Raw genomic sequence first — 16,627 nt, 5'->3', positions numbered from 1 at the left:
GCCAGATGCCATCGCCACTGACTCAGAAATGCCGCCTGAATATTTCAATCGATGAAGTTTCTATTGCTACTGCTCGTAAGCACCTAGCAGCCAAGACATGCTACGAGAGGAGCGCATACCTGCAGCAAACGCTGACACCTGCTCCTGAACCGCCCCCCATTTCCCCCTTTCTTATTATCTTCGCGTGCGTATGAGGATATTGTATCCGATATCTCTATCCCCTTCGCACTATCCTGCCGAAAACCTGGGGAAATGGCTCCTGTAACTATTCCTTCCTGATGGCTGTAGATGACCACTGACCGCAGAATGAGAGGAACTTGCCCTGCGCCCTCTTTTTTACGAGGTGTTAGACATTCGCGAGATCTTCAGACACAGGATGCTCCAGATCATTGAAATCCCGAGACATGCTAATGGTGGTGTAACGTGGTAAAGACTTCCGATTCTCCCTGGATGTTACCTTTACTATGTTTCCTATCCTCTTCAGGCTTGTCCACCGCTCTTCCGGCCCATTTCAGGCTTTTCCCATTCGGTAGCCTTCTTCAAAATCCTGATGACCGCGGGCGATTGTATGACCCTGGGTACATGTGCCCTATTGGGACGCAATGGTATCCTCCTAGCCATGATGATATAGAGCCCGATTGCTCTATTTTCGATGTCTACCAGTGGACCCACAATCACATCAAGAAGGATGATGCCGTAAAGGGGACATTATTGACCAGTGAGAAGCAGGCAATCATGGACGCCTTGGACGGTTGGTGCCTTTACAAAGACTGGGATTCGCTAACAGGTGCTCTCCCAGAAAGGGCTCTGCGCTGTATGACGGACTTAATTGCCCGAGCACTGGTTGTCAAGGACATTATCGAGACGATCACGAAGAATCCTTTTTTCTATATGGACTTAGGTGATGATGTTTCTGGTCGAGCCGATGCTCTACCCCCACCTCTGGGGCTGGAACTGTATCATCTGTGGCAAAAGCTTCTGAAAGGTATCTGTAAACTATCGCAAGCACTTTGAAAATCGGAGAGACCCAGCTAATTCGGTGTTATCATAGTCGATCGGGTTGACGCACATAAATGGCGAGAACAGACTGTCCACCTTATGAACAAGGCGCTCCCGCACCAAAGGCCCAAGGACACATTTGCAGGGGTACGAAGTCTGAGGCTCCGACGACGTATTACCAGACACCTTGCCACGAAGATGCTGGACAGGTCCAGCCCGTTGTATCCTTTACTCCGGAAGAATGTTGGCACCCAGACCAAACTTGCGCGGTTTAAATTGATGCTGGGGATCTATCGTGATGCAGCCGAGAAATCGGTCAAGATGTGGGTTGATGAGCTCGGCTATCAGTTCTATACAGATATCCACTAGATTGGCCTCTACAACGAAACCAGCGAGTTTTACCACATGGAATGGCAAACCTGGCAAACTTTTAGTGACGACAACCCGAATAGCCGGAGAACGGTACTGATTCTCGCACCACTCATCTGGCAACTGCAGTTCGGCATAGAGCCCACTCCCCGGGAGGAATTGGACGGCTGCTCGCCAACCCCGGTGGATGAGGATGGTCATCCGAATGTGATTGTTTGTCGCGGTCTGGTCGTGCTCTCGAAGCACACTGAGTCCGAACCAACGGAGGAAGCCTAGCCATGGCGTGGCTGTCTTGGATGCAAGATTTCCTTCTTTCGTTGTGGTAACTTGTTTTAGCTTTCGGTTTATACATCTCAGTCTCGCTCGGTGACTGCCTGCAATCTGTCATGACTACTTGGTTTCGGGTTTATATTTCTGTCTATTCAATTGATTTGTGTGCGCGGGTATCGAAGAGTTAGGAAAATTGGAATGCCCCGTTTATAGTTCAGTCCTTGAGCAAGAGAGAAGATTTGCGACTTGACTTCGATTGCCATGAAGGTTTGTAGAGTATCTGAGAACATTGTACAGTAGTTCCACAAGACGGACGATACGCAGGCAACGAGGCAGCGACGCTAGTCTACTTGGGGGAAGCCACGACGTGGCCAAGGCAGTGCACCGCCACAGTCTGCAGATCAGCTGACCGATCTGACCGCCGAAGCGGTGAAGCGATGAGCTGCCGGCAGAACCTCCAGATTTTGCGGCCTCCGCGGGCCTTCGCGATGTCATCCATTGGATTTTCCCTGGTCGGCGCATGCACGAAGGCTCGAGAATGACCTTGAATCTGTTGAGGAGCCGAACCTCCCCAGGAGTGGCCAGGGTCAACTGCTCAGCGCGACTTAGCAGATCCGTCTTTTCGATCTCTCGCTTCAATCCCTCATACTCCAACACACGTTTGCTTGTATCGCGGCCGCCATCCCGGCGATATCTAAGCAGCGATGCGAATGTAAGTCTGCATGGTGCGGCTGAATTCCTTGACCCAAGGATCCTAACTGATCGTCTTCTAGGGCTCTTCTGCAACCCCGGATAGCCCTGAATCGTTGGCCTCGATCGATGACATCCGCCTCAAAACAGAGTTCGAGGAGAACAAAGACATCCGAGACTACTTGCGCAAATGGCAGAACAACAACTTGAATCTCCTGGATCCGATCAAGGGCCCTCAAACTACAAATATCCCGGGACAGGCGAGTTGGATCGGCAACATGCAGAGCGATGCGACGGAAGCCAACGATTATGGTAGCGAAGCGTTGCGAGAAGCCGATCAGGACACTGGAGAATTCGACAACCTCGCTGATGAGGGGGATGGTGCGCACGACTTCCTGGAAGCTGGAGACTTGGTGGCGTTAGCAGCGTACGTTAATCCTTCAGCTTTCTACCCCTTAAGATGGTTGTTGACTTTTTTTATGTTTTTCTTATGATATAGCCCCGACGGTATGATGTCTTTCTCCATCTATGTGCGATCGGTATTCAAACAGCAACAGTTTTACACGACAAGGGGGAAATGGCGCGTTGCCTACGACAGGGATATTGAATATGTGAAGAAGGGGTTTGCTCCTAGGGAGTTGGTGGACCCGCTTTATCCCCATTTCCCTGACACCATTGCACAATTGAGCCCGCACCTGCAGTCAACGATTGAGGGTGGTGTGCCGAGACCCGTCGGGGCTCCCCTTGTGAACATGTTGAACGCTTTTGATGAAGAGGCACAGGAAATCTTCCGGAACAATGCGAATGAATTGAGCAACATGCATGACATTGTGGCGGATGAAAACGATCTACTGGAGTTCACCCGGGAGGAACTGGCATGCAAGACCTTGAACCTTGAGAAAGAACAGCTGACTCCTGCCATTCTTTGTGCCGTTCACCTCGCCACCCGCCGAAATCAATTTCTCATTGAGAAGGATCGCAGCTCGCCGTTCTCCGATCAATATCTGGTTCTGCCGAAACGTGTCGCTCAAATTGTGCAAACCGTGACCAACTGGGTGCGTGAACATCAGAAACAAATCGTTCAGAGTGGAGGCAAAGCGGTACTTGGGGTTTCAGGAGACAATCGATCGCCTTATTTGTCTGACTTTGTCCAAAAAGCCCGTCGTCTCATACAGCACAGCCGAAAGATACGCTCTCCCACAACAATGGCCTCGGTCGGTCCAACGACACATCGGTTCCAGCCTGGCGAGGGTGGGACGTCTATGACTGTCCGCACAGTTCAGAGAGCGCACACAGAGTCATTCAATGCCAACGACCGTATCATAATCGAATTCCTCAAATCGTGGGCCATATCCGGTCAAATGACATCTGGAACTTTGCGATCTGCTGGGTCGCATATTATGCGTGCCACTGGAATGTATGCGTTACTAGATCTTTCAGCCGCAACCGTTCCGCTATTTCTGCAAGAAATAGGAGCCATTGCCCCCTGGGAGAACCTACGATTGCTGGACCCTAGTATAGCTCTGCCCGGCCATGGAGTCTCGCCCAGGTCTGATGCGGCTTGGGCGGATGTTCAACAAGCTTCCGAGCAACTAAAATCCGATGGCGTCAAGGACACGATGCAGGATGCCAGAACCGACTGGGGCGACCTGCCAGTGTACTGTGTGGACAGCCTGGATGCTCAAGAGATCGACGACGGTATCTCACTGGAGCGCATCCCGGGGTGTGATGATACCTTCTGGATTCGTACCCACGTCGCCAACCCGTCTGCGTTCATCGATTCGAAAGACAAGATAATGGAATACGCTGCATCTCGTGTTCAGACTCTCTACACCCCCGAACGTACTTATCCGATGCTCCCCGAGTCACTGACCCAGGAGCACTTCAGCTTGGCCCCTAACCGCCCAACTCTCACATTCAGCGCCAAGATGAACCTCAAGGGCGAGGTTCTGGAAACAGACGTTTCTAACGGCACCGTCAAGAATGTCGTATATATCACACATGACAAATTGCGGAGCTTATTCGAGCCTGAGACACAGGGCTCTACGGAGTCACTGGCTGTTGGGGGACATTTTCAACCTGACCCCTCGCGCAAAGAGATGCGAGAAAGCTTGTCTTCCGAGGACGAGCTTAATTTCCATACATTGAGGAAATTGATGCTGGCTTTTAGAGAACAGCGTCGCAGGAATGGAGCCATGGAGTGGCCCTCGCCGATCGACATCTCAGTCTCGATGACTGTAGGCTCGGAACCGTTGAAACCTCATTTAATGCCAGTCGAGAACGCGAGTTTCGTTCTGGGTGACCCTATTATTCGGCTGCGTCAACGCGACGTGGACCCCCACGAAGTGCCCGATATGTCAAAACGCGACTTGGTCTCTCTGTTGATGAACCTGGCCTGCTGGGTCTCTGCCAGATGGTGTGCCGAGCGTAACATCCCGGTCATCTATGACGGGACATACTATCACCCTGAATATCCCCAGCTAACCAACCGCAACATCACCAAATTTGGTGGGAAAAGCTGGTTCGAAATGGCCGCACCCAAGGGAACCTCCGCGTCAACTCCAGCTCGCCATGTGCCACTAGGACTTGACCCTTATGTGAAGTCTACTAGCCCGCTTCGACGATACACCGACTTGTTAGCCCATTATCAGATAGAAGCTGCACTGCGGTTTGAGCACGAGAACGGTCGTCGCCTAGATGCCACGATAGACGAGTCCGTTCTCCCCTTTTCTCGCGAATACGTGGACAACTACATCATCAGTTCCCGCTGGAAGCGTAACCGTCTCAAGAACGTTGACCGGGCGTCTAAGCAATTTTGGGGCTGCATGTTGCTCTTCCGAGCCTTCTACTTCGCGGAGTGCGCGCTACCCAAAACATTCAAGTGCTTGGTTCACCAGCCTTACAGCAGCATCGCGCTTGTAGGAACGCAATCTGGACACGGGTACGCGGGTGTGATCACATCCCTCGGGATCCGCTGTCAAATCCTGGCCCCTGAGGGGTCGCCCGATATAGACGTCCTCAGCGTGGTGGAGGCCGAGATCCGCCACGTCGATCTATCCCGTCAGGTGGTGATCATGGAAGCCACGCGGGTGGTGAAGCCGTTTGAACGGGTGGGTGAATGGCGCTGAGCGTATATATTTACTTGTCAGCGGCATCAATCTATCCCACATGTTATGATTGCGGATTTGGTTTAGGGCGTTTTGAATGCATCAACCCTTCGCAGCAGGGGTGTGCTAGCCTTCCTTGCGGGAGTCAAAATAAGCATCAGCCAGGCGTTATTCGTGGATCTTTCTATATGTATCATATCCTATCTACTTTGGCTTCATGTACTATCAGTTTCCCATCCTGTATAAAACAATTACCAACATACACCTTACCCACCTCTCACCTGGCAACAGGCTCTGGGTCCGCAAAACATTACATTGAAGGAGGAAATTAAACGTACGCTCAACAGACATCGTAAGCTAGGAGCACAATTGACAATACAGGGTTAAATAGCCTGAAGAAACGACAAACGACCATTCAACGCTATCCTGAAAACTCTACCTGCGAGTATACGCCAGCCCCAGCCCCCTCGACAGTGTACGCGAGGGACAACCAATACATCCCATCTAATGATATAGAATCGCATTCGCAGCACAGAGAAGGCCACATGAAATGCAACTATCACGCGACCCTATCACAAGCACCCAGCACCGAGGCAAACCGACCCTCGTATCCGCAGAATGTGCGAGCAAAGACGCCACGACACCGCAATTTGATGTGCTAATTAGGCCGTCCGCCACCATCGAGGCCCGGAAACCAGGCGTGCGGAATGTTTCATCGATTGTTTATTTGGAATCCTTCTTATTCGTTAAGTTCGCCGGACGGAGTGGCGGTACTCGTATTCTGCACGCAAGGAGGGAATGGCACTACTTACCGGGGGAATGCAAGGGGGCAGTGTTACATTGGTCGGAATAAACAAAGGGACTGTTGATGTGAGTACGGATACGAATCCCGTGGAAGCTTGTTTCCACTTAGGTGCTGGGCGTGTGCTGGGCGTGTGCTGGGCGTGTGCTGGGCGTGTGCTGGGCGAGGGCGTGGGTTGTAAGTACCTATGCACATACAGTCCGGATGTACTCTGTAGGTTGATGTTGGTATTTAATGAGGAGAGTTACTGTTATTCTTCCGGTCATGAGCTTGCTGTTCTAAAGGTCCATAGTAGAACTGTGAGACACAGAGAACAAAGATGTTAGACATATAGAACATGAAAATATAAAGAAATATATAGATGAATCCATCGGCTCTAACTACTTTCCATCTCCGACATCAGGCCCCGAACGACCTCGGCGATTTCCCGACAAGTCCCCATCTCTCGAGGAACAGCATGACCACCGCCATGATCAAAGATCTCGGCCTGATCAGGATCCCAGAAATTGTATAGCGCCATCGAGGCATCCAGAAAGGGGTCCTGGCCGCCCACCACGTGACACGCCGGGATGGAGATGACTTCATCGGGGAACTGATCGGTCAACATTGTTTGCCCCGTAACCGGATCCATAGGCGGCCATCCACAGACCAACACCGCGCATTTGATGCGAGGCTCGCGGCCAGTTTCTCTCTGCCGCCGCGCCTCCTCAAACAGAAGCGTCGTCGCCATGACCGCCCCCTCGGAGTATCCAATCACGCCATCAATATCCCCCTCGCTGTCCAGGATGCCAATCAACCGATCCATGACGGCCGGGATGTTCGATGGCCGCGGGTCGCGGAGCATCTCAATTACAAGACGCATCGTCTCCTCGGGGGTTTCGCGCGTCGGGAACTCGCGAATGTTGAATGCCGTGGTTGCCAAGTTGACTTCGACAAAACTGTAGTTGGGCGGGGGTCCGAAGAACCCTTCGAAGTCGGCAGGTAACTTCTTAACTGGGATGTCTCCCTGGGTGAAATGGAAGCCGGTCTTTCCATCGCTGTTGAGAGATTGGCAAAATGGTCCTAGATCGCAGCTTTCGTGTGAGTCGCGAGTCCACAGGCTTTTCATGGATCGAATGACATACCAAGTTGTGCCTCAAAGGTCTGATTCCATCGAAAGAGCATATTAGAAAGATCCTACCACGAAGGCCTCTGTGGAAGGATGCGGACGAACCTTGGAGTTGCAGTACCCTCCAGGTAAACACAAGAACTTCATGATGGCTGTCTATCTTAGTTCTAAAGTTCGCGATTCGAGGTAAGCGAAGACACGTTCAACAAGACCTGGCCAGACAGAAAGCAATTGTATCGGGGACCTTGTCCAAAGCCACAGTATCTGAGAATGTGGACCAGATGTGTTCTTTTTGAAACACGGCAAGATGAATCGACTTCCCAAGAATGGTCATGACGGCCCAGTGCCTAGTCCATCAAGCGATAAAGACATTCAGAATTAAACTCTCGAAGCACTCCGAGATTCGCAACGAACTATGCGTCCCCACTCGGGATCTAGGGGTGAGTGTGCGTCCTTGACGGCTGGTTAGCCGGTTGGGTTCAAAGCGGCTACGAAGGGATATGCAAGGCACGCGAGGACTTTGCCAGCGGCCACAGAATGCGCATCGACCGCCTGATCTGACCGAACGATTGAGACCGGCTTTCAACAGAAGTGGACCAGGCTTTGTCAAGTTTTCATCTTAGGTGTGCTTTGGATGCCACGCTATCGCCGTGTGTCCTGACAATATATTCAGATAAATCGGCATTCCGTGGTGATTGCAGGGCTGTTTGTTTCTTTTTATACATATTGCTTCATTCTTTTTCCTTGTTTTCTTCTAAGATTTCTTTTTTGCTCTTTGGACCCGGGATGTTAACCACCACAGATTCTCCAGATGGACCTCTCGATTCCTTGACTCCATCCGACCGACCTCAGGCAATGTATTCTCAAGATTCACCAGAAGCGAATATCACAGATAATGGTGTTAATGGGATTACGAACGGGGATGGAGGCAAGCAAGATAGAGGGATGGAACCATTAGCCATTGTTGGCATGGCTTGTCGCTTGCCCGGCGATGTCTCCAGCCCAGAAGATTTCTGGGAATTGTGCTCCCGAGGAAGAAGCGCCTGGTCACCAATCCCCGAATCCCGATTCAATGCCTCTGCGTTCTATCACCCCAATCCTGATCGCGCCGGATCTATCAACACGAAAGGTGGTCACTTTTTAAAAGAGGATGTCGGACTGTTCGATGCGCCTTTCTTCAACATCACACTCCAAGAAGCACGATCCCTCGACCCCCAACAAAGACTGGCCCTCGAATGTACATACGAAGCGCTTGAGAATGCGGGCATCCCCAACCATTCCATCGCAGGGCGCAAGATTGGTGTTTTTGCGGGCGCATCGCTCCCGGAGTACGATATGAACAATTTCAAGGATACGGAGGCCAGTCCCATGTATGCGGCAACGGGAACTGCTGCGTCACTTCAGTCGAATCGGATTTCATACTACTTTGATTTTCAGGGGCCGAGTCTGACGATAGATACCGCGTGCTCCTCCAGTCTGACCGCCGTGCATCTCGCCTGTCAAAGTCTTCGCGCCGGAGAGTGTTCTACCGCTATTGTAGCTGGGTCTCATTTAAACCTTTTCCCAGAAGGGTTTATATCCATGACGCGCTCGAGGTTCGAAGCTTCGTATAGTCCCACCACAATCAAACCATGTGCTAACACTTTCAATCTTGTGGAATCAGATTGCTTTCAGAAGAAGGACGTACATACGCATTTGACCAGCGAGGAAACGGATTCGGACGAGGCGAAGGCGTTGGATGCATCGTGTTGAAGCCACTCGAAGTCGCACAGAAAGCAGGAGATGCCATACGAGCAATAGTCGTGAACAGCGGGGCTAACCAAGACGGCCGAACCAGAGGAATTACCATGCCAAATGGCGCGGCACAAGAATCATTGATGCGCTCGGCCTACAAAGATGCCGGAGTCGACCCGGCGTTGACAGGATACGTCGAAGCGCACGGCACAGGAACCCAAGTTGGAGATCCGATTGAAGCGACAGCACTGAATACAATCTTTGGAAAAGGTCGCACCCCCCGCCAACCGTTATTCATTGGCTCCGTGAAATCGAATCTTGGCCATCTAGAGGGGGCAAGTGGCGTGATTTCAATTATCAAGACTGCCTTGATGTTGGAGCGGGGATTTGTCCTGCCAAATTGCAACTTCGACAAGGCAAATGAAGATATTCCCCTAGAAAAGTGGAACATGAAGGTAAACGGAAGGTGTTCAAAAGGCACCAGAGACACTCAAGGTTAGGATGATGGCTGACGGGTTCACACAGGTCCCGAAGAAACTCGCGCCCTGGCCTCGAGGCAAACCTTACGCAAGTGTGAACAACTTTGGCTTTGGAGGATCAAACGCCCATATAATCCTACGGGCTGGACCCCGTAGCAAAGGGGACGGAACTATCAAGCCGGATCCCTTACCACGAAAAGTATTCGTTCTCACGGGGCATGACAAACAGGCGCTTGCTCAGCGGGCAAATGATCTGAATGCGTACCTTGTGAAGCATCCCGCGATCTTCGACAACCATCTGTTGGGTAACATCGCCTATACGATCGGACAACGACGAAGCTTCTTCCAATGGAGACTTGCAGTTTCCGCGTCTGTTGACACAGAGTTGGGCGAGTTCTTAACAAGCAATCCTGAACCGCATCGAGCTGCACAAGAGCCTGTTCTCGCGTTTGCTTTCACCGGACAGGGAGCTCAATGGCTCGGGATGGGAAAAGAGTTGATCGGGACGTATCCAGTGTTTCGGCAGACAATGCAAGCTGTGGATGCTTGTCTTACAGCCCTTGGTGCTGGTTTTTCAATGATTGGTATGGCCGTCACCAGAAAAACACTCATGCAGTACTGGTATCTAATATTCGTTTCTAACGCACCGTTCATCTAGATGAGCTGCTCCTTAATGACCCCGCCACAAGCTCTCTTTCAAAGGCCCACATGAGTCAACCCGCTTGTACAGCCGTCCAGTTAGCATTGGTTGAACTACTTCGATCCTGGGGTATAAAGCCCAATGCCGTGACTGGTCATTCAAGTGGTGAGATAGCGGCAGCATATGCAGCAAATAACCTGACACTCGAAGAATGCGTCCAGATTGCGTATGCTCGAGGTCTTGCATCTGGATTTTTGACTCAAAACTCGAAAACGAAGGGAGCAATGTTGGCTGTGGGCGCGAGTTCCACAGAAGTACAGCCCTTTGTGGATGCGCTGACAAACAAACATGCGGTCGTCGCGTGTGTAAATAGTGGTTCCAGTGTCACGGTATCCGGAGATGAAGATGCCATCGTTGAGCTGCAAGATGTTCTGGATAAAGAGCAGATGTTTACTCGTCGGTTGCAGGTAGATGTTGCTTATCATTCTCACCACATGAAGCAAGTAGCTCAACAGTATCGCCTGCTGATGGGCAAAATCGTTCCCATGGAATCCGACATTCCCTTCCATTCTGCAGTACACGGCCGGCAAATATCTGCGGAGGATCTAGATGCTTCATATTGGGTGGATAATCTCGTCTCCAGAGTGGAGTTTGTCCAGGCTCTGCAGAATCTCGTGACAGAAAATCCGAAGGTTACTACGATTATCGAGGTTGGCCCGCATTGTGCTTTGCAGACCCCAATCAAACAGATTGTTTCACAAAGCTTCCCAAACAAAACCATCCAATACCTCCCAAGTCTGAAGCGCAAAGTCGACGCGGTTGAAGCTGCCCAGCAATTAGTGGGCGCTCTTTTCGTGCGAGGTTATCCAGTTGATCTGGGTGCCGTGAACTTCCCCGACTTCGGTGAGAACTCTCGCAAGCCAACGCTGTTAACGAATCTGCCAAAATACCCATGGAATCATTCAGAACGATACTGGCACTTGTCTCGCTTGGCACATAATCTGTATTATAGACTGACACCGCGCAACGACCTTCTTGGCTCTCTCTGCATGGAGAACGTTGATTTCGAGCCGCGCTGGAGAAATATTCTTCGGCTGGATGATTTTCCCTGGATTCGCCAGCACAAGGTTCTCGGGAGCAATGTGGTACCTTTAACAGCATTCTTGGCCATGGCAATCGAAGCTATGGTCACGCACGCAGCACACCATCACATCACCCTGGAAAAGATCGATCTGCGAGATGTTTCAATTTCGCGTGCCCTGACTATTGCCGAGGGTGCTTCGGTGGAGACAATGTTCACATTGAAACGCGTGAATGAATCCGCCAGCAAGTCTCTTGATAGTTGGCATGAGTTCAAAGCCTTCTCCTGGGTGGAAACGCGTGGCTGGGAGCAACATTTTCAAGGGTTTGTAAAAGGCCAAGAAAGTCAAGATTCGAACCCCGTCGACGGACAGCGACGACAGGTAGCCATTTCGGCAGAGATATCACGCCAAATCTCAGACCTCCAGGCCTCGTGCACAGTACCCGTTGACTCGGATACTCTCTACAGTAATGTCGGAAGTAGTGGTGTTGAGTATGGACCACTTTTCCGGTGCTTGTCTGATATCTTTGTCAGCGAGGACTCGAAATCAAGAGCTACCTTTTCTGCGCCAGATACGAAAAGCTGCATGCCGCTCGAGTACGAAACTGATTGTATAATCCACCCGGTCACATTGGACCACTGTCTGCAACTATTGTGGACACTACTAGGATATCAGCACGGCCGATTGGATGTAACCCACGTCCCGTCCCGGATCTCGCAGTTCTCTATTTCACTTAACCGTCCCTTCTGTGCAGGCACTCAGTTTGAGCTCTATGCGCGCCCTCCTCTACCTTCTCCAACACGTCGACCAAGAGGTAACCGGATCCTTGTCATGCGGCCCGAAGATCATCAAAATGCAGCCATCGAAATTGACGGAGTAATAATGGTGCCACTGACAAACGATGGCGGCAAATCATGGGGAAAGGAACCTAACGCTATGTGCTACAAGCTTCATTGGGAGCCATGCCTTGATTTTCTCTCCACAAAAGACTACAAGTCTCTCCTGGCGGGAAGCAATGGTGATCCCCATGGTGTTCAGCGAATGCGATTGCTGGACCGGTTGGCAGAACATTACCTTCGCAACGCCCTGGACCAGGTCTCGCAAGAGGAAGTGCACAATCTCGAAAACCATTACGTCAAATTTTATCACTGGATTCAAAAGGCTTGTAAATCCGCCCGCCTTGGGGAGCCACTGTCGGAACAGACGATTGAATACGTTCGTACGATGAATGGGTCTGGTGCTCTCCTGTACCAAATCGGCTCGTCGCTTCCCAAGATCCTTCGGGGTGAAGTGGACCCGTTGACCTGTATGCTCGAGGACGACTTGCTGAACAGATACTATCAAGAGATTGATAACATGCGCCAATCCTACTCCCAGGTCTCAGTTTGCATTAACCAAATGGGTCACCAGAATCCCAACATTAACATCCTCGAAATTGGCGCTGGCACAGGCGGTGCTACTGTGCCTATACTCGAAGCCCTTGGAGGAGGCAAGTCCGGTACAACGCCCCGATTCAGCCAGTACACCTACACCGACATCTCCCCTGGTTTCTTTGAGAAAGCGAAAGTCAAATTCGAACCGTGGGACCATCTCATGACATACCAAACTCTCGACATATCCTCCGATCCGACCAAGCAGGGTTACCAGCCTCATTCATATGATTTGGTAGTTGCCTGTAACGTCCTCCACGCAACCTCGGAGATCAACAAGACCGTCGAAAATGTACGGATGCTGTTGAAGCCAGGAGGGAAATTGATCCTGATTGAGGAGACATCGTTCAAAGCAAGACTTTTCCCCTTCGCTTCTCTGCCCGGGTGGTGGCTCAGTCAAGATGCGAATCGTGTTGACGGGCCGCTGCTTGAACTGGACGGGTGGAACAGCGTCCTAGCATCGAATGACTTCTCGGGTATTGACATTCAGCTCGACGACTATCCGGATTCCGATGATCGGAGCAGTAGCATCATGGTTTCTACAGCCAAGGGCTTGAAGAATGGACCCGAGAATGATGGTGATATTGTCATTATCGGGGATAATTGGAGAAGAGGGGTCCGGTTAAATCGAAAATTGAAGAAATGCTTAAAGATGACGACGGGCGTGTCACCTGTTGAAGCTGAACTAACAGAAGCAAACGTTACTGGCAAATGGTGTGTCTTCCTGGGCGATATGAACCAGTCTATTCTTTCACATCCTGGCCCTGCACAGTTCAAGAACATCCAGAATCTTGTCAGTGGTGCTCGGGGGCTACTATGGGTAATCCGACATAATAGTGGGGACCCACGATCTCTCGCCGAGAACATGGTGATAGGTCTCGCTCGGACTGTACGATCGGAAACTGGCTTACCGTTTGTCACGCTCGATCTGGGCGAAAAACTGAAAATATCAGATAGGGAAACTGCCAGACACATTGACAAAGTGTTCCACGGTGTCTTCTGTCGAAAGTCACAGCTCACGGAAGCCGATATGGAGTTCACCGTTCGCGGAGGGCGTATCTGCGTATCCCGTCTTGTCGATAACGATGCGCTGAATCTGAGCATCCAGCAGGAAACCCAGGAAGCACCACCGCAATTGCAATTGTTCCAACAGCCAAAAAGACCATTGAAACTTACCACCGGGAATAGCAGGATGTTGGATGAGCTGTATTTCACGGACGACCAGTCTCTCGCGGCCCCGTTGCCAGAAGACTATATTGAAATTCGCATCTCGCATGTGGGACTGAACTTCAGAGATGTTCTGGTTGCCATGGGCCAGCTCCAGGAAGGCATGCTCGGTCAGGAGTGCAGCGGAACTATCACTGCTGTGGGAACGCAAGTGACTGATTTCCAAGTGGGAGATCGCGTGTTTGCCATGTCGCCTGGATGTCTTTCCGCCCTAGCACGATGCCCGGCCTACTGCGCCTGCACTCTACCTGAGAATGTCTCCTTAGAGCTAGCAGCGTCCATCTCCACAGTCTTCAGCACCGCGTACTACTCCTTGATCGATCTTGGACAACTACTGGAAGGGGAGAGCATTCTAATCCACGCCGCTGCCGGAGGTGTCGGACAAGCAGCCATCATCATCGCGCAGTCTATTGGCGCCAAGGTCTTTGCGACAGTTGGCAGTCAAGAAAAGAAGGAATTCTTGATGGAGACTTACAATTTGGATAGTGACCGGATATACTTCAGCAGAGATACCTCGTTCGCTCGAGGAATCCTGCACGCCACGGACGGCGAGGGCGTAGACGTGGCCTTAAACTCCCTAGACGGGGACGCGTTACAAGCGACGTTCAAATGCGTTGCCCCGTTCGGTCGATTCATTGAGATGGGTAAGAGGGACATTGTGCAGAATTCTAGGCTAGAGATGTCATCTTTTGACCGCAACGTGACTTTCGCCTCTGTTGATATGAACGTGGTAAGGGAAAAGCGACCGAAGATGTTCAACAGATTGTTGCGCAATTCTGTCGAACTGTTCGTGCGAAGCCAGGCCCTGACGCAGTGGCCTATCACCACGATTCCCATCTCTGAAATTGAATCCGGCTTCCGTGCCTTGCAAGGTGGCCAGGTCATTGGCAAGATGGTAGTGCATATTGAAGACAGTCCAGATGACCAACCTGCTATGGTAAAGGTATGATGCTCTTGACTGCCAGACCGATATGCTATCGAGCACTAACATTGCTGCAACAATAGGTCCATCCAGCAAGAAAGCCCGGTGCCCTCGTCAAGCCAAACGCCTCGTATATCATTGTTGGAGGAACAGGAGGAATTGGACTCGATCTCGCCAGCTGGCTCCCAAGCAAAGGCGCCACACATCTCATTCTAGTTTCTCGGAGTGGCGCCGCAAGCGATAACGCCAAATTAACCGTTCAAGAGCTGACAGAAAACGGCATCACAGTCGAAATATGCCGCTGCGACATTTCTAGTGAGGTAGATGTGACAGAAAAGCTGGGCCATGTTCTAAGCCAAATGCCGCCCGTTCGTGGTGTTATCTACGGCGCCATGGTTCTCCGCGTATGTTTCCCTCAGTACTTCAGTCGATCCAGAGCTTTTCATGACTGACTGATTCCAGGACATTCTCTTCGAGAAAATGACCTACGACGACTACATGGCGGTCATCAAGCCGCGAGTCCACGGTATCATGAACCTGCAATCCCTCCTCAAATATACCTGCACCCTCGACTTCTTCATCAATCTTTCCTCCGGCGCCAGCTTCATCGGCAATATGGGACAGGCCCAATACGCGGCCAGTGGCGGGTTCATGGCCGCACTCGCCCAATATCCTGAAGCCTCAGGACTGCCCTGCACGACGCTCGACCTGCCCATCGTTCGGGGAGTTGGATACCTCAGCGAGGACCAGCAAAAGCTAGAACAAGTCTCCGCACAGCTTGGCACATCGGCCATCACGGCAGTCGAGATCCGATGCATTGTGGCGGCCGCGATACGGAACGAGATCCGCGAATCCAGCGAAGGCCACTGCATCATCGGGTTCGATTTCATCAAGTCGACACCCGTCGCCGAGCTCCCGCACTGGGTGAAAGACGCACGGTTCTCAAATCTCACCCATCTATCAAGACTCATGGAAACCGCCGCGTCAAATAGCGCGGCAGCGAAACAGACCGCCATCGAAGTCTCTCCTGCTACTGCTGTGCGTTCGGCGCGGGCCCTCGACGTGGCGGAGAGTCTAGTCGTCGATGCGGTGATTAAGAAGCTCTCGAGTATTTTGATGCGTCCGGCGGAGGAGCTGGACCCGTCTGTCCCGATCTCCGTGTATGGGTTAGATTCGTTAGTGGCGATCGAGGTCCGGAATTGGATCACTAGGGAATTGGAAGCGAGCTTGCAGATCTTGGAGATTCTGGCCAGTGATTCCCTGCCCGTCTTGGCGAGGCTGATCTTGAAGAAGTCTGGGATTTTGTCGGTGAAGGTAAAGGGGGAGTGGGGGTTGATTGGGAATGAGGGTTAAGTCGAGCCTTGGGGGGTGGTATGGATTGATTTGATTGGTGATGTTAAATTGCGATGTATTTTGAATTCGTTTGCTTCGTGTTAGGTCTTTTTGTGGATTTTGTAGATGCTTCCTTCGTACGATAATATTATTTCTGCTGTTTTTCGAGTTTATATATATTAAGTCTGTTATCTTGATCCTTGATACCGGCTCAGACAATATTCTCATATCAGATTTACGGGCAGAATATAGAAGGGCCGGTCCACTAGATTTCATCTCAAATTAAATCCATAGAAGCACCTAGAACACTTGTTTTTTCGATTGTGGAATGAGTGTGCCCAAGGAAATAAAATCCAAATCATCGGTAGAATCAACAACTCATAAAAGTTTCACAAACTTAGCTATAACTCATAGCCAACACTCCATAGAGAGATTG

The 16,627-nt window shown here is 51.1% G+C and overlaps 4 protein-coding genes across 4 annotated transcripts; 3 read left to right on the top strand and 1 right to left on the bottom strand.

Annotated features, from left to right (window-relative positions):
- Positions 1 to 450: 450 nt before the first annotated feature.
- On the top strand, positions 451 to 1,644 carry KD926_005888 (uncharacterized protein; the record flags this gene model as incomplete). The annotated part of the gene is made up of 3 exons (XM_053098489.1): positions 451 to 985; positions 1,052 to 1,326; positions 1,369 to 1,644. 3 exons carry the CDS (start codon positions 451 to 453, stop codon positions 1,642 to 1,644), a joined length of 1,086 nt encoding a protein of 361 aa, XP_052960925.1.
- Positions 1,645 to 2,158: 514 nt separating this feature from the next.
- Positions 2,159 to 5,456, top strand: KD926_005887 (exoribonuclease II; the record flags this gene model as incomplete). The annotated part of the gene is made up of 3 exons (XM_053098478.1): positions 2,159 to 2,350; positions 2,412 to 2,755; positions 2,828 to 5,456. 3 exons carry the CDS (start codon positions 2,159 to 2,161, stop codon positions 5,454 to 5,456), a joined length of 3,165 nt encoding a protein of 1,054 aa, XP_052960924.1.
- Positions 5,457 to 6,613: 1,157 nt separating this feature from the next.
- On the bottom strand, positions 6,614 to 7,401 carry KD926_005886 (uncharacterized protein; the record flags this gene model as incomplete). The annotated part of the gene is made up of 2 exons (XM_053098467.1): positions 6,614 to 7,299; positions 7,362 to 7,401. The coding sequence occupies 2 exons, from the start codon at positions 7,399 to 7,401 to the stop codon at positions 6,614 to 6,616; spliced, it is 726 nt and encodes a 241-aa protein (XP_052960923.1).
- Positions 7,402 to 8,200: 799 nt separating this feature from the next.
- KD926_005885 (type I polyketide synthase) lies at positions 8,201 to 16,212 on the top strand (the record flags this gene model as incomplete). Its single annotated transcript, XM_053098456.1, has 6 exons — positions 8,201 to 8,715; positions 9,009 to 9,534; positions 9,605 to 10,142; positions 10,217 to 14,880; positions 14,943 to 15,263; positions 15,322 to 16,212. The coding sequence occupies 6 exons, from the start codon at positions 8,201 to 8,203 to the stop codon at positions 16,210 to 16,212; spliced, it is 7,455 nt and encodes a 2,484-aa protein (XP_052960922.1).
- Positions 16,213 to 16,627: the final 415 nt, after the last annotated feature.

This window comes from Aspergillus affinis (genome assembly GCF_023601865.1).
Source record: "Aspergillus affinis strain CMG 70 chromosome Unknown NODE_2_length_704391_cov_89_054091, whole genome shotgun sequence".
Lineage (NCBI taxonomy): Eukaryota > Fungi > Ascomycota > Eurotiomycetes > Eurotiales > Aspergillaceae > Aspergillus > Aspergillus affinis.
This window is presented reverse-complemented; position numbering and strand designations above follow the sequence as displayed.